Genomic DNA, 26,926 nt, shown 5'->3' with positions numbered 1-26,926 from the left:
TGTAGCGTAAATCAAAAGCCAGACAGAAGCATGAGAAGTTCTAACGGAACCAGATGCCAAACAACTCGCAACTACATCGAGCGATTGGTGGGTTAAGGGCTGTTGCTACCCAAGCTTTGTTTCGTTCAACAATAATAATAACCGACTATTGAATAATAAAGCTTGTTTACTCGAGCACAAAAGTTCCGAACACACCCCCGCGCGTATATTTTGCCAGACGAGGCCGATGACGGAGCGTGACGCAAAGAGTGCAAAAGTGTCAACCTACACGCGCTCTCATTAATTCTTTGCTCCCTACTGAAATCTCCCGTCGACTCTATTATTATGCGTGTGCGAAGCGTTGAATTTTAGAAGAAAAAAAAAAATTGTCGCCTAACTAGTAGCGCACCGCGATAAAAACCAACGATGTTCGATAGGCTACAACATGGACAACTAAAGGAGCGAGAGAGTGAGAGGAGCGGTGAGTTCGCTCGATTTATTTATTTCTCGTTCCATTCGTTTTTGCGAGTCATTGTGATGATTATTCTATTATATGCATTGAATTCGAAGGTGAGGAAGAATTTAAAGTGAAATTTAAGATTTTCAAATATTCACATCGAGCCCCCATGAATCTCTTCCACGTGTACTATTATTATCTTTAAATATGTATTAATTTTTTATTTACATTTAACGACGATCGCGTGAATGATATTATCTCGATAATTTAATGAGAATTTAAAGACACTTTTGTCCCCATCTATGCTTTCATAAATTTCAATAATAATAATAATAACAATGATAATAAAAATGATGATAACAACGATGATGATAATAATAATAATAATAATAATAATAATGATGATGATGATGATGATGATGATGATGATAGCAATGATAATAATGATGATAATAATAATAATAATAATAATAATAATAATAACAATCGGCGTATTCCCCAGAAACGCAATTCATAACGGTTTAAATGATAATAAATATTACGCGCCCTACTCGCCACATCCATTGACGATAATACTTAATTTCTCATTCATTACTTCTCATTGTGACAAAATAATTAAATCTAATCGAATTTAAAATATCGTGAAAATAATATTGAATTGGTCGAGGGAAGTAAACGATGAGGAAGCGTAAAATATTCGAGTAAAATGGCATATTCGAATAAGTAAAATATAGCATTCGTAAATGATGATTAGCCGTAAAGTTTTTGACATACTTTGCAAATAACACGAATTTCGCTTCGGCTTCTAATTTCAGAATAATAATTGCCCTATGCCGTGCTACAATCATCGGGAGCAATAACGCTTGCTCCCCTGTGATCGACAAATTAATGTAGAATGTGTAGAATGTAAAAAGTGTTTTTATAAGCGCAGGCCCAAATCGGCCGAGGCAATGCATAAAAGCCTGGAAATAAACGGCGTTGGGTATCGTACTTGAGACGACGAGTGCAAGCTCATCACGAGTGCAAGCTACGAAGGAAGTTGGAAAGCTGAGCCCTAACGAAATCAATTGAGGCGACCGAAAGGGAATGCTTTATCACGTGCATGCCTTGTCGAGTGAAAAGGCGGGCTTAGGTTACGCTAGGCACGATAGAACTCGTGCGTAATGAAAATACGCGAGTGGCAGTGTACACATGGACGTGAACTAAACACGGATATATCACCTCTCGTTATTTTTTATCAACACCTCGGGCTCCAGGGAAAGCGCCGCGAGGGCGCGCATAAAAGCACGGGAAGCAAGACTGTTTGATCAATCCATTAGGCCGAGTCACGGAAGCTCGGTGGGGACGCCCGGGGCGTAAGAAAGTGAACTATAATACGTATATGGTCGCATGACTCGGCCGATGTATTTTCGACGGTTGTTCCGACGATTGTTCCGCTCTATTTTCGCTACCTTATGCGCGGCCGTGCATACTTCAGCAGTACGAATTATCGCGCTGGATTCTCCGCCTCGGCTTCTGCATTTCGGGTGATTACTTTCGCCGCGTTAATTACCCCGTGGCGCTTTCGCATTTTAGTGCATCGCTATTGCGGATTGCGTTTCCAGCTCGCCTTATAACATGAGGATAGGAGGGGGAGGGGGAAGGGAGGGTGATGGTTCTTCTTACGTTAGCTACTTAGAGGCTCAAGGTTTCACGCGCCTCGTCGGAGAAGAAGAAAATGCCGTATTGGCAAAATATCGTTCGAATTGAAAATTATCAAATATACGCTAAGGAGATGAACTTTCTGATGCTGTACTTCAGCAATTCTATATTCCTTATTGAGCATTTATTTCTCATCGGCGCTACATTTAAGACACTGTCCTCTTTAAATTCCATATTCATTATCATAACAACATCCTTGACTTATCTTTGCCATTTTAAGATACGCTCGATTGAGTGTCGACGATGAAAATTATATCCTTATTGCTACGGTTTTAATTTAGTAATAAAGTAATAATGTGATATATTCGTGTATTCATGTGCAGAATGTATTCACGTGCAGTTTCACGTAAATTAACGCTTGTACAAGTTCGCATAGATATATAATCATACATTTGTTGCGTAGTCAAAGGACATATGCGGTAGCTCGAAAACCTCAAGAGTAAACACTTTATGCTTATTGTACTGTAATAAATTTAAGTAATTGCTCTTACTCATTTTTATTATTATTTGTGTGTGTGTGTGTGTGTGTGTGTGTATGTGTGTGTATGTGTGTGTGTATGTGTGTGTGTGTGCGCGCGCGTGTGTGTGTGTGTCACGCAATATACCATCTGATATATATTTCACATTAATCTGCAGTCTTACGGAGAAGTTAGGAAATAGAAGATGGAAGATGTAATTAATGCGATACTCTTTCATTTTTACTTGCGTTGATATCGAAAAATTTATTAGACACAACTGGGTTAATCTTATTACTTATGAACTTGTGAAAAGAAAAAAGTTTACAAACAATGACAAAACCTTACCGATCTCATAGTCAACGTAACAATTATCTACACAGGCGGATGCGCGCGGACACACACACACATACATATATTGTAGAATTATAGATAAAGTATTAGGTGAAAATTTTAGTACTTTTAATTACAATAAATAGTATAGGATTTTATTTAAGCCTCCGTAAGGTTATATGTAAAAACTACTGTATTTCCTTATTACGCTAATATTATAGAAAATAAGTCATCTGATAAAAAAGATATATAGAGAGATATATAGAAATAATATATAAATATAATGTAATTACCATCAAGTATTTAAATACAATTTAAATACTTAAAACTATTATCTTATACTTTTCATCTACGGCGTGAATGAGATTGAAAAAAACAGTATGATTAATTAATTCAAAAATAGCGAACGAATGAGAAATTAAAATTATATCATCATTTGTATTACTGACATCAAAACAATGCCAAATATGTCACAATTGTACAATTAAATAAGTGATCACTTAAACTTAAACAAATATAGCTAATGAAAAATATAATTTTTTACTTTCAATGCAAAGAAAGCTGCTTTGTTGTTATGTATAATAACGTTGATTATCTAATATGAGACCTTATCTATTTCAAGTACAAATACAAATTGAGTAAATTCTAATGTAATTGACTTCATGTAATTTGCATAATCACTGCTTCTAGTTTTAATTTATTTATTTGTATTTTCTACGACAATGTATGATTCATATCAATATTTATCTAGAGCTTGTTTGTAACGCTTTCTTTTTTCATTCTAAAGTAACTTATGCATAAAATAGATTTTGATATGTTGGTTAAATTCAAATTTAGCATACTTTCATGAAATTTCACAAAATTAAGCAATTAATATAAATTAAGCAAACAAGACGACAAATAATAATCAAATTTCTTATGAACTCACTTATCAAAAATAGAAATTCAACTTTATAATTGAAAATATATGTGCATAGCACAAATCTTTGATTCGCGCCAAAAGCAGTGAAAATAAAAAAGGTAATTTAAAAGGTATAATTATATAATATGTATAATTATAAAAAGTTAAATATTGGAAATACTACCTAAGCAAAAAGTTATTATGAAACTATTTGTAAAATATGGAATGCCATAACTTTGTCTGTAGTTATACTTTATGTTATAACTTACTGTCGATATTTCCATTCGAAATTAACTTGACAGAAATATTCACGTTTTTTATTGAAAAATATCAGTCATATATTTTAGTAAAATATATCGTAATGAAATATACTAAAATATATAATATTTTTCTAATCTTTATTAAGAAAAGACAGTATAACGATAACACTTTGTTTTCTTATCAAAGACTTCACTCGTAATCAAATCAATTAAATATAATAGTTAATAATTAAGTAAAAATTAAGTAAAATTAAGTAAAAATTATAATTATTTTTATTTTCGTAGCAAGTAGATAAAAAAAAAAAGTAAGAGAATATGTGGGATATGCGGTATCTAATCTACTAAAGTCACAACGATGTTCTATTTGGCGATGTAACATACTACTGTTTGAAAATTATTCCGGTGTCTTATACAATTATACAGTACCAGCGCTATTCAAAAATTCAAAAAACATTGAGTTAAATATAATCATTATATTAAATATATGTAGAGGTGAGAGAAATTCAATTTCTAATAATTCACGGATTACTTTGAAAGGAATTCTTAGTTGCTGAAAACAACGATAATGCGGGACAAGATGTAAAAATTCATACATTCAGCACGTACGGCCAATATAATATTTGTGATTTACTCAATAAATGACGTAGAACTAGGAAATTTATTTTGATAGTTACTCTAAGATGAGACACGCTCTGCTTTCTTATAACTTTTGCGTATTATAATGTCGAGTGCAAGCCATCAGAACTCATGCGAGACAAGGTTTCTTTAACTACAGGATTACAATGAGGCTTCTAAGTATATATTATATCGAGCGACTTACTCTTAAGACACTTAAAAGTCTGTTCGTTTATCAAGTGCCATAATATAATAAAAAAAGAAAAAAGAAAAAAGAAAAATGAAAAAAAAAACAGAAAAAAAATCTCCCGCATTATATTATTTAACAGAAAGGAATATAATATTAATAAGCATTATCTAACCTTTGAATGTCACATTTTATTTAATATCATTTAAATAATAATACAATCAACAAAGCCAAATGATAATTATATACATTTTATTAACGAAATTTTACTTCGTTTTACGCGAGTTTCGTTTATTTTCAGAAAAAAAAAAACGAAAAAAAAATACCTGATAGCAAAAATAAAAAATAGAGGTCGAAAATGATTTTCTTTACTTTTCACGTGAATTACAAACAATGTCAGATCAAATAATACGAAAAATAATGATAAACTTTATTGAACGATAGTATATCTAAATATGCAGCAGAATGTTAACTTATGATGGTATTAGTGAATAACAAAACCGGTTTATATATACGGACTTGAGAAAGAAAAGTTTATACGTTCTAAAGACAAATAGTGAGATGTTGATTCGTTTCGTACGAGGCATTCGTATTTAAGATATTTAAGTTGAAGAACGAAAGAAAGAAAGAACCTCTAAAGTTTCTCTAATATTTGCCATTATATAAATTATCAAAAGCATCGATTGATTCAGTTGATTATTAAAAGCCAAAGGCCAATACTTATAACAAATCCATTCCTTCGCATTCGACTAACTTGCACGACTAATCATTTAAACAAAAACAAATTTAGACGTTATCAATTGATTGGCTCAAAAACATCATTAATATCGTATGAGCGTTGCGTGTCATACGGACAAAATGCACCGGAATAATTAGTGGCTGATGTGTGACAAGGTAACTACAGCCGGGTGATATCGAATGATTGGGAATTCGTGCAAGCGGTTGCGATATCGCTTTTGTTAATAAGTGACGTTATCAATTTCACGGTGTACCCGTGTGCATTTTGGATATACATTTCGAAAGATAATCGAAATGACGGGATTCACAATTATATAGAGTAATAATATTTACACTCGTAATATTAGATAATACGAGTGAGAGGGAGAGTGTCTCGTTAATAAAATGTACGTGGAAAACAGATGCGATACAATAAAATCGATAGTTTGTAAAATGTTCCCATCGATCCAAAGTTATCATCAAAGGGGGCAGTTTATAGCTTCGCGTATGTGCAAATATTTTCACTTTCACTGTGAAAATAAATAGATGATTAAAGAATTAGTCTACAGTAATAAGGTTCGAATGCTTCTTAACGTACAAAGTAACATAGTAAAAATAGGTATAGAACAATTTTTTTACGTTTATTTCATAACCGTCTAATCACAATATCGACATCTGAATTAGATTTTTAATCGATGTTTATTCAATAGCTAAATTTATCGTTCAAAAGCATGATTCAATACTAACTTGATTTTCGATCATATTAATTTCTTCGTTGCTCGGATAATAAATAAAGAAACGAATAGAAAGAAAGGGAAAAAAAAAGTAATGACTAAATACTTAAGTTACAAACTATAGACTCGATGTGTATAATTGATTCGATCTATGAAATTTAAGCGATAAATTCTACAATGTCTTTTTAATCTAAAACTATGGGGTTCGTGACTTATATAAATAATGAGAAAAAAAAATAAATAAATGAAGTAGTACTATGCATTTTACGAGAAAAGCAAATCTGGTTGAGAAATATAGAATTGTAGAAGCAACTATCATGTAACGTGATTGACGTCAAAAACAATGTTCGCGTTTTAAGATAAATTTATGAATGATTTAATTGATAAGTAAAGCCGAGAGTACTATTTCAAAAATGTGTTTGAAAGAAAAATCATCGAATATAGGATAAACCCTATATAATCTGTACCTAAAATGACGCAATAATAAAGAATGTGCGCGTCGAGGATATAAATCTCATAAGTAAAAACGTTGCGGTCCTTAACAGGTGGCAGACAGGGATCTGCGAATGGTGGTAGAAAACAAACAAAAACAGCCGACAAGATGGATGAAGACTAAAGCCAACGACGAATTAAATATTCGCCGATGCATAGTCTCGAGTTGATTTGGGTGAAGGGCGGGGGAGGGGGGAGGGGGGTGGAGTAGTAGCGAGGCGGGGAGGGATGAGGGGCAGAGGACTAAAAAAAATAGAGAAAAATAAATTGCAAAGCTACTTGTTTGTTATTTTACCTTCTTTTCCAAGTAAAGAATAAATTGCACCATCTGCATTGCTCACTTTTGCAATTGTACGAGGACGTACGAACACGTTAAAAAAAAAAAAAAAAAAAAAAAAAATCTTCACTTTATTAAAAGTGAGTATTGTATGTGTTAACGTGCAGGAATAATTTATAGAAAAAGTATATAAGCTTTCGGTTCGAGTAATAAAAACCTCTTTCACTTTAACAACATTATTTCGTCGACAGAATCCCGCGAAGCTCTAATTATGAAGTAGCACCGTCAATTGTATTTTAAATATGATGTTACGCGATGCGAAAGGGTAGAGGTAGCGAAGAAAGAGACGTCGGGGACGGGAGGAGGAGAACGTGGGGTAGGAGGAGGAGGAGGAGGAGGAGGAGGAGGAGGAGGAGGAGGAGGAGGAGGAGGAGGAGGAGGAGGAGGAGGAGGAGGAGGAGGAGGAGGAGGAGGAGGAGGAGGAGGAGGAGGAGGAGGAGGAGGAGGAGGAGGAGGAGGAGGAGGAGGAGGAGGAGGAGGAGGAGGAGGAGGAGGAGGAGGAGGAGGAGGAGGAGGAGGAGGAGGAGGAGGAGGAGGAGGAGGACTGTGGGGTATTGGTGGAATGGGGGAGGGAGAGGCGGAGAAAAAAAAATGAAAAGAGGTGGTAAAATCAGGTCGTTAATAGAGGCGCGAAATCCCGTAGAGAGCAATGGAAATGGCGCGCGACTTGTCACTTAAAAAATATTTAAAGAGCAGCAGCTTTTTGAGCGAAAGTCGCAACCGTGGACCGACGCCCGGTCCCTTAACCCTAACGAGATAATGCCAAATAGTCAGGACGACGCTTATTTTTAATAAAACCAATTTTAACGCGTAAAAGACGAAATACCGGCGCCCCGATCGAAGCTTTAATTAAACTTTTAATTGCACTACTTCAAAACTTATCGATCCTATAGCCCGGCGCCAATTACGGAAAAAGAGGGGAGAAATCGCCTCCCGGCGCTCGTTCGCGCAATGGGAATTCGTCCACTGGCCGTTAATCAGCTGCTCGCGCGCAATCCATAAGGCTTATCGCTAAATATAGCGATGGCACACAATGCGGAGGCACCGTGAATGTATCTTCGAAGGTGCAGGTGCACGCGCTCGCTTACGTAACGGACGTCGTTTTTCGCGCTCGGCGCCTCCCCTTTTAATTATAATGCGACGAATGGAGATGAAATTGTCGCCGCGGTTACCACGATTTTAATTGCGTGGCCAAGGGGATAGGGAGGTATCGCGAAAAAGTCCGGCTAATTGTCGTGACGCTTGCTGGTCGCTTATTTAATGCAACTGCGCGCGCGTCGAGTTCCCCGATGTTATTATTACTTATAGTGTATTCGTGACGCGCTCCGAGCTTTAATAAATCAAACTGAATTGTGACTGTGATAACAAAGATTCCACGACTTTAAATCACGGTCCCGCATGACAGGCTTTCGAAAAAGCGCGAAATAACAACGGCAATGGGCGAAAAGTACAAACCAGGACCCGCGACTCGAGGACTTGAGCGGATGATGTAAGATCCATCCCCGGACGCGGATAAAAATTAAGGAAGGAGGACGCGTAGGTTGGTGTGAATATCCTAGGCAACGTCCTATTAACAAATAAATAAATGTAAATAACGGAGTCGCAGGACGCTTTACTTGAATGGCTCCGTTATCGTAGCATTTCATAAACTTAGCGCCCATTATTATGTTTATAAGCTTATCGCTTTGATTTTCTTACGCTTAGAGAGCAGCAGAATTAGGCCGGATTGTCTATAATTACAATATCAGGTTTCTCTTCGCGTCGGGAAGCCGAGCTCCTCGACTCCCCCGTTGGACAAGGACGCGAAAACGACCTGCAGCGTGACTTGCAGCGTCGGCATCCTCGCCACGGGATTTGAAAGTCGTCTCGCGAATCCGGGACGAGGGAATGGATCGCGATTAGATTGAATTTTGGTGGTTGTTGGTGGGGTTTCGATGATTGGGGGGGGGGGGGGAGGGGGGGGGGGGGGAGAGTGAGATAATTAATAATACATAAATATATTCAAGATATTGGTCTTTTACATGTACGATGTATATAAATATTTCGCACAGATTACACTTGAATTTTTTTCGCGCGATCGATCATTCACAGACTATTAAATGACACGCAGCATTGGCGATTGCATTGAAAATGAAAAATCACAATGTAAAGAAAGAAAAAGTAAAAAGAAAGAGAAAATTACAACAATGATGAATTAAGGTAACACGTAAATAAATAAAAAAAAAAGTAAGGCCGTTAAAGAAGTACGCGTAAACAAAACAGTCAACGTGTAAAAGAGAAAACGATATGTTCAAATATCAGTGAAGCATGAAACATTGAAAAATAAATTGCAAAGTATTGCTAACGAAAAGTTTATATATGAGAAAACTCAACAACGCTTATGGAAAACTATCATAACAAATTTTCAAACTTTAATCAAAGATAAATATAAAAGCAAAATGCGTGTACAATAATGGAAAAGGGAGCAAAAAAAGAAGAAAGAAAGAAAGAAAGAAATATCCATATCAAATATCGTAAAAAAATTCATTTTACTTCTATTCTACACTTAATACACTAGATGATTGAATTGACCTAATTTTAATATTGCTAAGCCCACAATACAATTGGATTTTTAAATCATTGAAAGCGCTTACATTAGCCTATGAAAGTATAAAAAATTTCATTAAACGAATGCAAGAACGAGATTATAATATTGAAATACCTATATTTCTAATTCGTGACGACTGTATTTCAATGTTTATACATCGTGGCATACCAACAATTATTTCTATATATCGATTATAATTTTTGAATTGGTAATTGCCTCGTTTGCATTATCGGTCTACTGCTTTTTATTAGAATGAAATAATTCACGGTAAAATTAACATATCGAATTGGCATATTGAAAATTATTCTTTTAATATTTTAACACTCGTTTGCCATAATAATTTCCTTTTTATAATGATGACCGATAATACATGATGTACGAGATGTACGAGATCCTTTATAAGAGAGAGAGAGAGAGAGAGAGAGAGAGAGAGAGAGAGAGAGAGAGAGAGAGAAAACACCGTACTACAAATTTTACTTTATCCGCAAATTCTTCCTCTATGCGTAAGTAATAAATATTAGTGAAAACAGTTATACTATATATTTATGTATTTGTGTTTGTTTGTTCAGTATGATCTAAGGCTACGGCACTTTCTATATTTCAAACGGTAATACGGGAGCTCTAATGACAATATCTCCTTCGTACTTATTCGATTTGATATTGCTGGTGTCATTACAAGTCATGTAAGATATAGATGATTATCAATAACATATAAAGAAAGAAAGAAGGAAAATATAAGGGAATACGTAGCAAGCAACATGACTCGCCTATCTCTCGTACATCGCATATGCAGCAAATTACGTTTTTTATGCTCCTACACATTAAAAAATATTAACAAATTCAATAGGAAACACAGAGGCAAACATACTCTAGGCCAATGACTGTAAGGTTAACATTAAACGAGGGCGACAAGTCAGCCCGACTCTGAAATACAAGAAAGAGAGAGAGAGAGAGAGAAAAAAAAGAACATACAGGGAGGTAAGGGTTGACGATGGGCATAAACTGCTAATTTCAAATGCAATGCAATTCGTGCCTACCGCGAGAGGAAAAAGGGTTTAAACAGCGACATAAAACATTCATAAGATTCGCGTAGCGGCGTGTGTTACAAGCTAAACAGAAGCCGCATAATCACAACAGGAGCTCGAAAATAGCGTCATTACACACAGATGAAAGTGGAGAGCGCAGAAGGTGAGTTACATTAGTAACTCCACCCCGGCCCTCTCTTTCTTCCCCCTACCATATCTCATCCCTCTCCCTCGTTCTTTCTCTTCGCGCTCGCTCTCCTGTCTATATCCCTGCCGCTCCCGACACTCGGCTCAGTGTCCAGGTCTTAGCGATGAGCTGCGTCGCCTCCTTGGCGCCTCGTCGTCATCGGCGTGGCCGGCGCACACCCGGGCTCGCCACCGTCGGCATAACGTCGCGGATTCCGGTCACGCACTGGCATTCCTCTCGTCTATCGCACCGTAGGTGGTGCTGCTGTTGCTGGTGGTGGTGGTCGTGATCGTGGTCGTCGTCGTGGTCGTTGTCGTGGTCGTGGTCGTGGTCGTGGTCGTAGTAGTACTGGTAGTAGTGGTAGTAGTGGTAGTAGTGGTAGTAGTGATTGTAGTGGTGGTGGTGGTGGTCGGGATGGTGGTGCTATCCGTCGTGGTAGTGTGTGGTGACGAGATAGTGCTTCACGTGTACGTATTTCCGTCTCGCTCGTAGCCCGGGAACTTCGCGAAGGGCTTGGGAGGATTACGTAGCGGGGTTGGCAGGGTCGAATGACGAGGACGCGTGTAGCCGCGGTAGGGCTTGAAAAATCGAACGACACCAATGTACGTGCGGGTGCTATATACTCACGTATAAGAGATCTCCCTCAGCCCGTCGTACTTGTCGACGGCGCGAAGCTCGTGGACGTCGCATCCTCGGAAGTTTGCCTTCTGGGACAACTGCTCGACCCCGAGCCAGCTGACATTAAAAACCTCGCACCTCTCTCTCTCTCTCTCTCTCTCTCTCTCTCTCTCTCTCTCTCTCTACCTATCTATCTATATATCGCGCTATCTCTCACTATTTATCCATCCATCCATCTATCTATCCATTCTCTCTCTTACTCCCTCCCACACGGCTGCGCGCGCTTTCACTCGCTCGCAAAGTTATTCGCGTTACGCGCAACCAAGTACGAAAAAACAACTTAACCTCTCGAGGAGGCGCCGCGCTGAATGTCGACCGGAGCGTTTCGCGAGCGCGAAATGTTCGCGAGATCCATGACAGATGAGCGGCCGCGCGACAAACGATTCTCGTACGCGGTGCACGTAAAATGCGAAACAGACAGAGAAGTGGAGAGAATGAGAGAGTGCATATGTGTGTACGTACGTGTGTGTGTGTGTGTGTGTGTGTGTGTGTGCGCGCGCGCGCGCGCGCGTGCATGAGTGTGATTGAGAGGGAGAGAGAGAGAAGGAAGGAGAGCGCTTTAATCGCATGCGCTGTAGCGGAAGACGCACGCGCGTACTCCGCTGACGTATGTAGGTTACACTTGCGAATGTGGTAAGAGTCGCGGGCGCGCGCATGTTGACTAGCTGTTGCTCCTTGATCCTTTTTGCTCAATGGCTCGTGCCACGCTCGAGGATAATAGAGGCGGCTGATTGCCTACGGGGTAGAGACGGAAATTAACCGTATTTTTGCCGTCGGGTAGCCAACTACCCGAGCAAAGTTCCAATTGCCCCCTATGAGGGTCTGTAGTAGATGGTTAAGAAAAGAAATTTTTTACTCGCAGAGTCGACTTCGTTATTTTCTTCTTAACAATGTCGTTGAACCCAAGTGGTCGAGGGAGCTTTTTTCGCTGTTAATTCGCCAAGAAATACTCGACACGGTTCACTAAGGGCAATTAAATACTACTTTTAAACATTACGTATTATTTCACTTTCTCGTACCGACAACTATTAAATGCTCGGATCGTTCAATTATTTTATGCTGTATTATTTTATGATTATAAAAGCTATATTCGAATTAACAAAACAAAACAACAATAGAATAATTAAATACCATAATTGTCGTTGTGTCATTGTAAATATTGTAATAACGAGCTCATTGGTATGAAAAGATGTTGTAATCGTGCAATTGTGTTTAATAATATAATGACGATAGAATTCACAGGGTAGAAATAGCCGATTTATCACTTAAATAATTCCAAACTTCCAAATTATTAAGCATTTTATATTTTTATTTAAACATCAACTTTTATTAATTTATTACATAAGTATACTAAAAATAATACAAAATGAAATTCAATGCAAAAATTAAAAAATTAATTTTAAGCAAAGATCTTTGAATGAATGCATATCACTTTTTCAAATACTATTAGATATGTAATCTCAATCATATTCTTATATAAGCCAATGCTCAGTGATAGCAATGAATTTGACGATGAATATTTGTTACTTTAGATAAATACCATTACTTATCTTTCAATCTTCAATGCGAAACCTTAATACTTAACGTTCTGTTCAATGAAATTTGTAAATTAATTAATAACTACCTCATAATTTCATTTATTTCAATTCTTTCAGATCTCAAAGGTTTTGTTTATATTTCTATGCAAAGAAACAAGATATTTCTATCGTTTCCACATGTATTTCAACATACATAATATGGCCTTTGATATACAGACAAATCTTGTTTTTACTCGATAAAACTCGAACAAACTATATTCCCATAACAAAGTTACTTTCCATATATTTTGGTTTTTATAATCGTTTTTAATCGTCTACAGAATCACTGTCATGAAATTTGTGTCAATGAATCACAGGTAATGTCGATTATATGGTCAATATTGGGCAAAACAATGATGCTGAAGAGACAAAAACCTCACCCTTTATTCGACAGAGAGCCACACCTAACAAACATCCTCATATTGAAAAATTCAGTAACAGTTACTATCAAGAGTTACATCCGATGTTACAAAATACATACAACTTAATAACTATTCAGCTAATATTTTCTTAATAGCTGTTTGTCTTGGTCATATTGAAACATAATCTCAAAAATATTACATTTTCTTTTCTAATTAATTTCCCGCTTAAAGCAAAGTAAAACTATTAACTATAAGTGCATATCTCTACGGCATCAATGTTAAGCATACATTCTTTTATGAAATAAGATACAATGATAATTCCGGACTTGCTTTTACAAGCTTACATAATCATAGCAAAACCATATTTCATTTTTTGTATTGAGATTACTCGCTTACTATTAACGAATCATTCGGAGTATTAGCATCTTGTCTCGTAGAGACCACTTCGGCCAATGTACCTGACCCATTTAATTACATCGTGATCGGAATAGTTTAACTTCGATTCAAAAACTTTTAAATATCGAACCTTGAAACCTGATGGAGCAAAAGGTACCTCAAAGTTCATGGATATAGGAGGGCGAGTCCATTTTTTCTTTGTGTCAGTATCTAGCAAATCAATTTCAGCCGAAAGCTGAGTCTCCTTCATGCCCGCCATACGTTTGATTTTCCATATAATCGCATTTTCCGCAGGCTTGTATTTCGCTTTCCCTTTTAAGCAGATCAATTGTACTCCGGCTGTATTTAATGGCGTTGGCACGCGTACTTCAATTTTCTGTCCCAGCAGAGATGGCTTAAAATTTGACTTAAGCACAGCTTTTACTTCCATTTTAGTACGTCCAACTTCTCTGACTAACGGAATCACACGGAAAGGTAATGAAATATCTTTCGTTGTTCGGTACCTATTGATGAAAATTACACTTTCCTCGTCACATTATTAATAAAAATTTATCTTACTTAGCCATAGCAGCAAAATATACGCAAAAGTATAATAATAATAATAATAATAATAATAATAAAAGCAATTCTTAATCGAACGTTTAAAGAGCAGTTTACCTCATTAATTCGAATTCTCCATCCGGCGGTATAAAACTAATAGAATGTTCTGTCTCAAATTTGGAAAGTTTAACGCACTGGTGAAACTGGCAATCGTCGATTACAACAACGGGTTTACCAGCACGACAACCAGTAGTATCATCGTTGACGTTTCCCAATCCTCCACCACCTTTCGTGCCTTTGGACTCCATCACTATTTTATCGTTAATTCCAAATTTACACTCGGGCATACCCGACAAATATGACTTCATTACTACCTACGATCGAATTAACAATTTGAGCTAAATCAATTTACAAATAGCAATGAATGACATATTAATTTTAAAAAGTACTAACCTTCCCAGCAACATGGGCACTGAGTACTTGTCCTTGTGGGCTCATCAATAAATTAACATATTCTAATACATCTAAGAAAAGTTCATTGCGACGATATTTAATGCCTTCTCTTCTCCATCCAATTTGTCCTGTAACTTGCGAGGTTATTTGCGCTTGTTCTTCTTTTGTTGCAGATTTTACACCTTGTTGAGTAATAAAAGTCTTCAAAACTCCGGTGTCGCAGTTTTGAGGATAACCAAAGTCAAGAATTTCTGAAACAAAGTAACATAATTTAAGATAAAAATTTCAATAACATAAAACAATTAGCTAACTTAAAAATAGCTTATAACAAAAAATTAAATCCACTGTAATAAAACATACTGTAATAAACAAAGTTTATAAACATTAATATATTGTCAAAAATTATTATCCGATTATAACTATAAAAATTAAATAATACCATTCGTTCATTAAAACTTTTACGTAATTCTACTTGCGCTTAGAAATTGTAGAATTATCTTAAAGATTTTTTAATACATTACAAAAGAAATCTAATCAAACATTGAAACATAATAGAATAATAAAATAAATATAATAGATAAACAAATAAACATAATAGAACACATAATAGAATAATTATAAAATGTACTTTCGAATAATACTTTTGAATAAAAAAATTTTTCATTTTTATTTATTAATAAAGCTCAATTAATTTTAATCAATAATAATAAAGCTCAACGAAATTGTCTTGCCTTAAAGAGAAAAGCATATTGTGTTTTAGCATTATAAAAGTTATCAAAAATTTCAGTCAAAACATAATTGGAAATGAAATTCTTTCTTACCATCGAGAAGCTCGTAAATCAAAACAAAATTATTTTTAATATTCTCCTCTGAAACTTTACCGAAGTATGACTGCATGACTTCGATAATTTTAAGAAGAAATTCAAATACCATGGCAGCATTGACATTTTGCTTTGTGACAGCGGCGAGCCAAACGTTGGCTCTCTTGATATGAAAAAACGAGGTTCTGGCAATGTTTGTTACTGGTGATCGTACCTGTTGTCTCGCATGGATAACATTGACGCGAAATGCATCCACGGCATTGCGTCCAATGTCATCTCTATACACTCTGGATATAAGGACTTCTCCCTTGTGGTTATAAACAAACAAACCACCTATCATTTTGGTAAATGTAATAATCTATTGTAAATCTGTAATTAAAAAAAATAATACAATAATAATAAATTGTATGAATGACAATTTGCAAATTTTCCCTAATAATACAAGAATATTTCTTCTACTATCTGAAAATGGTCTAAAATTAACTAGAATTGAATCAAGATTAATTGAAATCCCGACATTTTATTTGTAAAATCATTGACTAGTTAACTGTACAACAGTAAGTGTACAACAGCATATAAAATATCACCCAAATATTAACTTACACATATAAAACTGGGTTTGATTGGATAATTGTGAAAGCAACTATACTACTCTTCTCCTCTGAATTGCATTTAATGATAATATCATATCTTTAATGGCTATTAATAGCTATGAAGAAATCAGTGCAAATAAGTAGTCAGCTAAAGTGAAGTGAAATTGCCTACATCTTGGAATGAAAAGCGATAAGAGCAAACATGTTAAATCGGCTCGGTTTAATCTGATAAAAAAAAAAAAAAAAAATGACCAAATCAAATGGAAATTGTGGTAAATGATTTTCCGAGCTTAAATCACGATAAGAAGGGAAGATCGAATTCCCGCGATCCCCCGTACGAAGCAACAATCCAAAGCGGCGCCATAAAATCTCGACAATACAATATATAATCGAGCCTGCAATTACCATTAAATTGGCATCCGAAATACATCGGTACGCCCTACTCCGTAAATGTCATCTCGAAGCGCAAGAGTCGTTCCGGCCTTTGTCAAACGGTCCGCTATATTATCGATCTGATAGAACTATTTCTCCCGTCCTAAGAAAATGCCGAGAGGATTTTCTTCGCCCCCGGCCCAGCACGGGAACGAGAAGCCGAGGCTCTAGCAGCTAGAAAAAAATGTACTTACACATATCTGACTATGGGAACGAAATAAAGCTGCCTCGACAGCCCGTAACAGAAATCAGCCGAACAAAACGCTTAACGCTGCTAAAACACGGCCCACTTGCCAGTGCCAACTTAACGAAGCAATAAACGAGAAAAGTCCTGGACCGTCAGCCCGACTAACGGATTGCCAGCGAGCAACGAAGATCAGTAGATACGTGACGTCGGCTAGACAGCGACACCCACTTCCCACGACTACGTTCGTCAAACCCATTCGATACTCTTACCAATTCAGCCTCTCCTGACATCATTTTATGCGAAATAAATGCCGAGGCGAAAGACCGTGAGGATGATTTTACGAGGGGAGGAGTGTGGAGGATGGTCGCTCGGCTCGTAAGAGATTGAAGGAAAAGTAGTTTTGGGTAATGTAGAGCCTCGTTTGACTCACTCGAAGCCGCCACGCGTGACTGCGCTGGCGCCGATTTGAATGCGAGCCCGAGATACTCCGGGATCCCTCATCTCCAAAATCTCTCGGTTAGTCGCTCGTTAACCACTTGCTCGATCGTGCCGATTATCACTCAAAGGCTCCTCGGCAAATTCACTCGGTTGCGCTTGCGTTATAATAAACAATGACTTAAGCTTAAGGAGCGATAAATAATTCACTTTTCTATAAATAATTCCTACTATTCGTTAAATACGGTTTTATCTAAGATTATGGGATTTTTTACGCCTCCCTCTTGTTCTCCTTTTATTTGTTGTAAAGTCACGATTAAACGTTTATTAAAGTCGAGAAACGGAAGGTAAAGTGATGATATTGATCGCCTGATATATATATATATATATATATATATATATATATATATATATATAGATATATATATATATATATATTTTTTTTTTTTTTATAAATATAAATATTCGGGTACGTGAAATCTTGTACGTTTAGTATCTATTTGGGCTAGAATGTCAAACGAGGAAAAAAAACAGTTAAACGAAGGCAGTGCGAACAAACCAAAATATTTGTCTTACAAGACATTAATTAAAATTAAGTCTATAGCTAGTCACGTTGGTTTATTAGTAACTTTAATGATTTATACTCTTATTGGAGGACTGGTAAGATTATTTTCTTTTTCTCCTGCCCATATTCAACACAATAATTGAAATGTTATTATTGAACAAAATTGTATGTGACGATCTTTTAATTGTATCTCGAAAGTAAGCACGAGTGTGCGCGCTTCCATTATTCTCGGATGAATTATTCAATCGGAAGATAGAAGCTGAACGTTTATAATGCTAATTGAATTTTATAATTACGACGTGTACACATTTTATAATTCATCGTGCAATACTTATAAGAACTAAAGCCAATAAATCAGTTTACGCGTAAGCACTACCTCACATACGATATAATATAATAATTATATCAATCAAGTGTAAAATATATCCATATTGTTACGATAATAAATGTTAAAATTATGTAAAATAATAGTTATATTTTGGGAAAGGAGAGATATTGCAATTTTAATGAAAAATTTACGGAATGAACGATTAAGGAAAACTCGTTTAATCTACAGATTTATTGATATTTCTACAGATAATCTACATTTCATTTTCAAAATGGTACATTATTGCACATAAATCACCTATTACTGTTATACATAATCAATTTTTAAATTATAATGAGTAAACAGTCACAAATATAGATATACAACTTTCTATAAATATTAAATACGAAATTTCATACTTGATTAATAATTTCAAAAGGATTTTAATAAAAAATGTCACATTTTAAATCAACAATGTACACATTACAATACAAATATACAAAAAGCAAATAGTTTGGCATTAAAACAAACTATATCAATACGATAAATAATATTATAATATTCGCAAATGCTTCAATATTTTCTCGATTTTTTTGAACTTCGGTAATAGAATGTAATTAATAATTATCATAATACATATATCGTATAATCCATTAAATATTAACATACTTCATCGTTAATGCAAAAATCTGATATTTATATTTTTATACATAAGAGTTATAGTTTCCTAATTGATATAACATGAAATCACATAATTGAAAAAACTATTGATATTAATAGAAAAAATTAATTGCCAACTAAATATTATAATAAGCTGTATATTATAATAATATAGTAAAGAACAAGATATAATTTATGCTTTTTTACGATATTCGATTAATTAAAAATTGGAATAAATATACAATCATTTAAACTAAATCAAAGAAACATACTTGAAATATTTTTTTTACTATCATAACGATAATTAGTAAACCTTTACCTTACATAATTATAAATTTTTTTTCAAATAATTTAGTCATTTTTTCAACAATTCGTGCATTTGATTTTCATATTTTACAACTTTTTAGTTGCATCAAATCTGTAAACCTCGATTATTAAATAGCTTTTATTATTTAAATATATCAACATAGTTAAAATCTAATTCTCTTTGAATATATGATAGTAGAAAATAATATCCAACTTAAAAATAAAGTATAAATATTTAATGATCAAATTAAATGAAAAAATTATCGAATTAATTTTTTTTTTTTTTTTTTTTGAATTCCGTTGAAAATGAACTAAAATATTAGATTGAAATTTCACGACAATATTGCATACAAAACGTGTTACAATAAATGTTTCGATGATTCAATCTTGAATTCTGAAATGTAAAAAACATTACAATTAAAATAAGTAACAAAAGAAAACTTAATTCTCACAAGCCTATTATGAAAATAATATTTTGATATCCAGATTTTAATAAATATAGATAACAATATTATCTTTTCCACATATCGTATATTAAAACAATATGTCTTATTTAAAGAATAGTAAAGAATTCGTATTATCAATAAAAAAAAGACAAAATTAACTTCTTATAATGCAATAATATTAGAATCATTACAATTTCAGATATAATCATACAATTTTAATAAAGTTATAGAACTCCGGTATGCACGGTTATAAATAAAATTAATATCTCATCCAACGACTTTCTAAACAAATTTAGTCCAGATATAATTAAATGTCCAATAGTAATAAGAAAGTAAGAAACAAATATATTTTTTCATTCTTATGATATTTATATACGTCCTACTTTTACGACTTCTCATATATAACACACGATATTTGTGAATATGTGAGCTTCCGTTACTATTTTTGTTATGTCTCAGAATCACATTTTAAGAAATTTGTTTTTAAAAAGAAACAAAAGTGTCGGATCACAAATCACAAATAGTTTCGTAAAGAACTTTCTGCAATATTTTTTTTTCCTCTGCTTCTTTATAGATAATATTTACGAGCTTTCAACAAATTTTTTTACTACATTAAAGCACCGTAATATATAATTAGTACTTTTAATTGCGAATCATAAGATTTATATTTTATCTTAACTAATATGCATTAATGTAGCAAAAAAAAAAAAAAAAAAACTTTCTTTACATTTGCGCGATTGATTGAACGGTCGCCGATCGTTTTAAAATCACACAACAATATTATCGTGATCTTTCAAGGATAACATTTAATTTAACTTGCTCCATACACTATAAAGGACAAGTATATCATTTGATGAGAATGTTGATATTATACACAAATAAAATAATTGCACTACTTACGTTATAATTATATATATAATTATAAGAATTTTTAGTTATTAATTTTGTAAATTATAAGAACACTACAATCAATCACATAATAACTAAGTAAATGATATGAAAAATAAATGTTTAATTAAATTATTCAATAATAAATGCGCTGATAATAATCGTTCGAGTCCTTCAACGATTTGATGATTTATTAATCCTCTAAATAAATGACACTTCTGAGATAAATGCATTTTCTGCCGGCGATGGCTGATTATTTTCTCAAAATCTCATCTAGGTGAACTTTAAGTAGCATTATTCCAAGCTTAATGGTAATATAAAATTTAATAGCTTCATAATAAGCCCAGTAAAATCCTGTGAACGTGCATTAACGAAAGCATTCCCAGCGTTTGTATTTAAACGTTAAAAGTTGTGTAGATGATGTTGGGGGCGTTTGATGTGTCGAATCATCGATATTCTCGGATCCGGGCAGTAGCAACAGGAGCAACGGCAGTAAAAGCAATCAAACCGCATGGCACTTCGAATCAGTTAAAGAAATTAGCCTCATGGCACTCTATAAATATTTTTTCATCAAATAATCTCTAAAATAATAATAAATAATTGAGTTCACAGATCTTGTGTGCTTATTCATTCGAAATGCAAATCCGCAAATCCTACAATTCTTCTTTTGTACTGACATTTAATTAGACGCTTTAAAAAATATTATCATATTGAATAAAAGCTTTCATTTTCATTCATCGCAGTTTATAATTGCTAATTTTTAAACAATAGCATCGTATATATTATTATTATTACTACTACTATTATTATTATTACTATTATTGTTATTATTATTATTATTATTATTATTATTATTATTATTATTATTATTATTATTGTTATTATTATTATTATTCGTAACAATATTTTCATTGCCGGTATATGTATTTGATAAGTATGTAAACGCTAACGTTTTAATGTTAATTCAATGTTGTTTTACAGAATTATATTCCCAAAATATACTCAGGATATTTAATAATAAGGAGGAATAGAATTATCTAAAATAACAATTAACTCCTTTCATTTTCATATATTAAGTTCATTTTCATACTTAAATTTATTTTTGTATTTAGGCAATTAACTTTTCTTAATATAATCCTTTATACAAAAAAGCTACAAGACCAAAATGAGACGTGCTTATAGGATTTATTTAAATAATGATGCGTAAAAGTTTACAAAAAAAAAAAAAAAAAAAAAAAAACACACACACACACACACACAATCAAGACGGCGGCACTTTTTAACGTTGACAGTACGACGTTATTAATTATCTCTGACACTTGCGTGGGTGCAAGATAGGCAAAGAAGAATGAATAGAAATAGAGAGAACAAGAAAGAGAGAGAGAGAGAGAGAGAGAACGTATGTGTTTTTATAAGCGAAAGGCGTCGGATTGTAACGATTGCGAGATCTTTTGTTTAGTCAACACGTTATGTCGCTTTTGAAGCTCAAAAAGCTCGTTGCGCTCGAATTGGAGCAAGTGCAAGTACCGATCAAAAATATTTTATGATGTTGATACGAGAAGTAAAGCTAAGTATACGAACAAAGAATCAAATATTCCCGGCTACACGTTCGCGAACATAACTGGAAAAGCTTTAAATTTTCATGTAAAATTATTCCCTCGCCTCCAAAATAAATATTTCACGAATTTTAGATAAGTTCGTTCAGTATTATTTTAAACGTCTTGTATTATAAGAACATATATCTATACAACATGAATTTTCTCTATTATTTACATTGGCAATGTAGAATTGGTTACATTTTGAAACACTTATTAATATGTAATTAATTTGTAGGGGAAAATTCTTTAAGCTTGTTTTTAATTACTTGCTTGTTTGTAATTATTGCAGGTGTTCAGAAGTTTAGAACTGCCAGCCGAATTCGAGAGACTGAGTGAAATGAAAACGATACTGCTGCTCAAAAGAGAGGAATTAATTACTTCCATTAACAACACAAATATAAAAAATTTATCGGAATGGGTAAAATCGCCAAGTTATTATCATATTTTTAAACATCGAAATTTTCATATGAACGATAACTCTGACTTTTCATGTAAATAACCTACCCCCGATAAACATAGCGGTAAATGTTCATTCAAAGCAAACTTTGCAAGTATCCACGCTTATTAGTTCCAACGATTCTGAACAGGAGAGCGTAGCACTCCGACCGTACGAGCTCGCAGTCCAGGAGGCGACGCGGTCTGGACTTTCAATGGAGCTCATCCCGAGGCTCGCAGCAACCGAGGATGAAAAATTAAAAACGGAGCCTGTGCTATTCGCGGACAGGTGGAGCGTACTCCAGGCCGTTTTCTTCGCCAGCACAATCTTGACGACCATCGGTGGGACAAACAATTTCACGCTCTATTCACCAAAGAAAAAGAAGAAAAAAAAAACTTTCCCTCACACCGTCACACAGCGAGCACAAAAGTGTCGTAATCCGCGAGTTCAAAATCGTCAGACGCCGTGATTAGGTCCTCTGCTCTTATCAATGGGCTTGGAGCCGTCAACTCTTTTGTTTCCATTATTTCCTTCGCGAGTCGTGAATACCAGAATAATAATAATAATAATAATAATGCCGAATTCCCCGAGATAATTATTACGGAGTGTCGCTCACGTCCTTCGCGCACTTTTATCAGGCATAAAATGCAAAGCTAAGACAGCCGTTCGTTTAAATTTTGCAAGGAACAAAGTACCGAGCGGCTGAAAACGTACTGATATTATAGAATTTTTTTTTTTTTTTTTTTTTTTTTTTTTTTTTTTGTTAAGAAAAGATAACTTGCGAATGATTTTACTTGGTAAAAGCAGACTGAAAAGATAGAATAAAAGTCCCTTGAAAATCAGCGCATCTGTCAAATACCCATAATATAATCACTCCAAATTCAGTCAATGTCAATGCTCACAGGCTACGGCAACGTCTTCCCCTCGACCTTTCTCGGGAGGGTATTCTGTATCCTATTCGCCCTGATCGGCATCCCGCTGACGCTCACGGTGATCGCGGACTACGGCAAATTGTTCGCCGGAGGCGTGAGTTCCGTGGCCCTGAGGATAAGGTCGAAGCTCCCTAAGGGTTTGATGTCGTGTATGCCCACGAATCATGCCCACAAAAAATCTCTAGGTAGCCGAGTATTATTATCGCTTTAATTACTCACGATTAAATGAAACTGATATTAATTGGCGGATGTTGTTTAGGCGCCCTCGTCGCCGTCGTTTTGCTCTTCTTATATTTGGCTTGTGGCGCCGCATTATTTATGCTCTGGGAGACTCATTGGACCTTCTTCGAAGGATTTTACTTTTGCTTCGTCACGATGACTACCATTGGATTTGGCGATGTTGTTCCAAGTGGGTAAAAATTCAAATTCAACTATTCAAATCGTTAATAATTGATATGCCGTGTTTGTGGGTCCTTTGGAACGTTGACGACTCGTAATAATTGGAATTCTCTAACCTTAATGCCTTGATCCAGCAAGTTTGATTTAAATTCATATTCTACGTCTACGTCTATACATATTCTACGAAAGAATTTTCTAATGAATATTAAAACCAATCGACACAGCCGTTCGATTAATTTATTTAGAGCGTGATGTAATTTCATTTTTATTAAATCAACTCAATGATTTTCTTAGTCAAATCGTTACTTCATCATATTCGATTTACCTGAAAAATTATTGTGTACTACAATGCCTTAAAAGTCCTTTAATTTAATAACGTTTTTAAGGTATTAAATATTAATATTAGTAATACCAAATCTCGATATCATTAGCATTTAAAAGTCATAAATACGTTACATTATACTTATATGCTGAAAAATTGATTTTAAAACATCGTGAATCCTAAGTATTTTTATATAAAAAAAAAAAAATATATATATATATATATATATATATGAATAAAATAAAAATATCTATTTGAGCTTTACACGTGTATTTAATAGATTAATGATTTCTCATATCTTCTCGGACATCGTGCCAAACTATGAGCATAGCGATTTTGAAAATAATAAAATTCTTATTGAAAATTTGTTATTTTATCTAGCCAATCCAAAATACATGCTATTCTGCACTGGTTATATTCTGGTTGGTCTCGCATTAACCAGCACAATTATCGAGCTGGTGCGTCGACAATATGCTCATTCGTGGAAAAGACTACAAGCTTTAAGTGGACCTCTTGCCGATACCTTGCGAAAACTCGGTGAACAAGCCGGTGGAGATATGTCAGCATTACAAATAGATCTCAAGTAAGCGTCTGCTGTCACTTTAAAGATTTCAAGTATAGGAAATGTCACGAATGACTTTTACGCCCTGCCCCGTTACCAATTTCTGATTTACAATTAAAATTGTATATACTTTTTAGACGAGTGTTAAAAGTCATCTCAATGCCTCGACGAAGGAAAAGTGATATGGGAAATCGTGATTTGAAAGATACCGAATGGGAGGAAGCGGTCGAAGCTATTCTTCGTGACATCGCTGGCTCACATAATCAACAAGATTCTCACCCCGAGTCCGGATTGAAGCCAAGAAAATCTATCGTGCAGATTATTATTTATGAATCGAGTGTCTAATACAATCACTACCTTAATATTATTTTTGAAAAATGTAATGATGCTGTTCTCGAAGTTTGTAATTGAAAAATAAAATGTTTAAAATTGTTTATTAAATCTATTCGTTTACAGTATTCTTCAGCTAAATAGTTTCAATCGAAAACTGTTTCTCCCATCATTTTACAGATCTTAATAAATAATATATTATTCTCATTATTGCAATAGTTTCAATTTAATCATTAGAATCAATATTGAACGTGGCATCTGGCAATCAACTATTTAACAAGCAAAACGACTAGAAAATCATTAAAAGCAAAATGTACAACTTTTCGTTGTCTCTTTGACGTCTGTTTTTTCGATAATTTTAATATATATTTATCTACAAAACAATAACAAATCTATATTATTATATGTATTCATCATCGTATAAAGATTCACATTTAAATTGTAAAAAATAGCAGGTAAAGAAATTAAAACGAATCTATAAGAAGTAGAAATACGTTCGTGCAAACAAACAATAGTTTAAAACTTTTAAAACATTTAATTTTATTAATTACAAGTATGCAGATGAATATTACATTAAAAACCGCATAAACAATTAATTCCTATAATTCAATGTTTATAATTATCAATGTAGTAAGATAATATTATTTTAATTATTTGTAAAGTAATCTACAAAATTAAAATGAATGTAAATCAATTCCTATCGTAATAAAAAAAAAAAATAAAAAATAATTTGAATACATTGATTAATTATTGAAATTCTAATAAATATTTATTAAGTAACATTTCTTCCAATTTCCTATTATTATTGCTATCTACGAATTTAATTTTTAATATCTACAAAGCTACCATATTTAAAATATACAATTTTAAAGTTTATAATTACGCATGCGTATTGTTCTATTACTACATTGCACATGCGCTTTAATTAAATAAACTTTTTTTCTTCTAATACATATTATTTTATTAATTATTTTAATAAACCATAACTCCAAAAATTAATAATTTAAAACGAAAATAAATAAAGAAATTGAATAATGTAGCAATATACTAAATAATGTGAAATGCTGAAATATTTATTATTTATTTCCTTTCTCATAAAAATGACGATAATGTAATTAATTGATATTTGTTTATATTATGATTTAAAAAACGTTGAAACATATTTGTTTATTAAATAAAGTCAATATAAAATAGGATGAAGTTGTAATTTTTGCTCAATTTGTCAATAATCTTCTATGACCAACAGGTTAAAATCCTCATAATTTATCATATGTTTATATATACGTGGCGCGCGCGCGCGCCCGCGTGCGTGTGTGCGCGCGCGCGCCCGTGATATATATATAAATATATTATTACCTGCCTGGTTAGCCACTCAAATTTCATTACTTGTATCAAGGCATTTATATGAATTAAAAAATGCATAAATGAATTTTTATGTAATTTTCAGATTAACTAGATTTTATTGTTTTCTAGATGTCATAGAATCAATCTTCCATTCTTTTAATACTTGACATTTTTTTTTATTCAATTTTACATTATGACATTGCTTTTTTCTATTCCGCGTAATATACTGTTTTCATATTAAAATTGTTTAATAATACAAATAATTAACACCATAGGGAATTTCAATCGTTTACTATTGTTATTGCGCATCTAATTAAATTTGAATTTATATGGAATTAAATAGTACTGTGTTCGAAGAACGCATACACTTATGAAAAAGAATTATTGTAG

At 33.8% G+C, this 26,926-nt stretch overlaps 2 protein-coding genes across 6 annotated transcripts; one reads left to right on the top strand and one right to left on the bottom strand.

Moving 5' to 3' along the window:
* Positions 1-13,588: 13,588 nt before the first annotated feature.
* Positions 13,589-17,277, bottom strand: AP-2mu (adaptor protein complex 2, mu subunit). 2 transcript variants are annotated; one of them, XM_011502514.1, is made up of 5 exons: positions 16,793-17,277; positions 15,795-16,163; positions 14,974-15,224; positions 14,638-14,894; positions 13,589-14,483 (listed from the first exon to the last, which is right to left on the bottom strand). In XM_011502514.1, the coding sequence occupies exons 2-5, from the start codon at positions 16,132-16,134 to the stop codon at positions 14,003-14,005; spliced, it is 1,329 nt and encodes a 442-aa protein (XP_011500816.1). In that variant the 5' UTR covers positions 16,135-16,163; positions 16,793-17,277; the 3' UTR covers positions 13,589-14,002. The 2 variants fall into 2 exon arrangements, with proteins under 2 accessions (XP_011500816.1, XP_011500815.1); XM_011502513.1 differs by having other exon boundaries at positions 17,014-17,277.
* A 393-nt stretch (positions 17,278-17,670) lies between these two features.
* LOC105364555 (potassium channel subfamily K member 18) lies at positions 17,671-25,268 on the top strand. 4 transcript variants are annotated; one of them, XM_011502509.1, is made up of 8 exons: positions 17,671-17,788; positions 17,935-18,101; positions 22,501-22,629; positions 22,799-22,988; positions 23,552-23,764; positions 23,839-23,988; positions 24,682-24,883; positions 25,000-25,268. In XM_011502509.1, exons 2-8 carry the CDS (start codon positions 17,952-17,954, stop codon positions 25,205-25,207), a joined length of 1,242 nt encoding a protein of 413 aa, XP_011500811.1. In that variant the 5' UTR covers positions 17,671-17,788; positions 17,935-17,951; the 3' UTR covers positions 25,208-25,268. The 4 variants fall into 4 exon arrangements, with proteins under 4 accessions (XP_011500811.1, XP_011500813.1, XP_011500810.1 ...); XM_011502511.1 differs by lacking the exon at positions 17,935-18,101; XM_011502508.1 differs by lacking the exon at positions 17,671-17,788 and having other exon boundaries at positions 17,904-18,101.
* Positions 25,269-26,926: the final 1,658 nt, after the last annotated feature.

Source organism: Ceratosolen solmsi, unplaced genomic scaffold (assembly GCF_000503995.2).
Source record: "Ceratosolen solmsi marchali unplaced genomic scaffold, CerSol_1.0 scaffold39, whole genome shotgun sequence".
Classification (NCBI taxonomy): domain Eukaryota; kingdom Metazoa; phylum Arthropoda; class Insecta; order Hymenoptera; family Agaonidae; genus Ceratosolen; species Ceratosolen solmsi.
The sequence above is the reverse complement of the archived record's forward strand: the minus strand, read 5'-3'. Positions and strand labels throughout refer to the sequence as shown.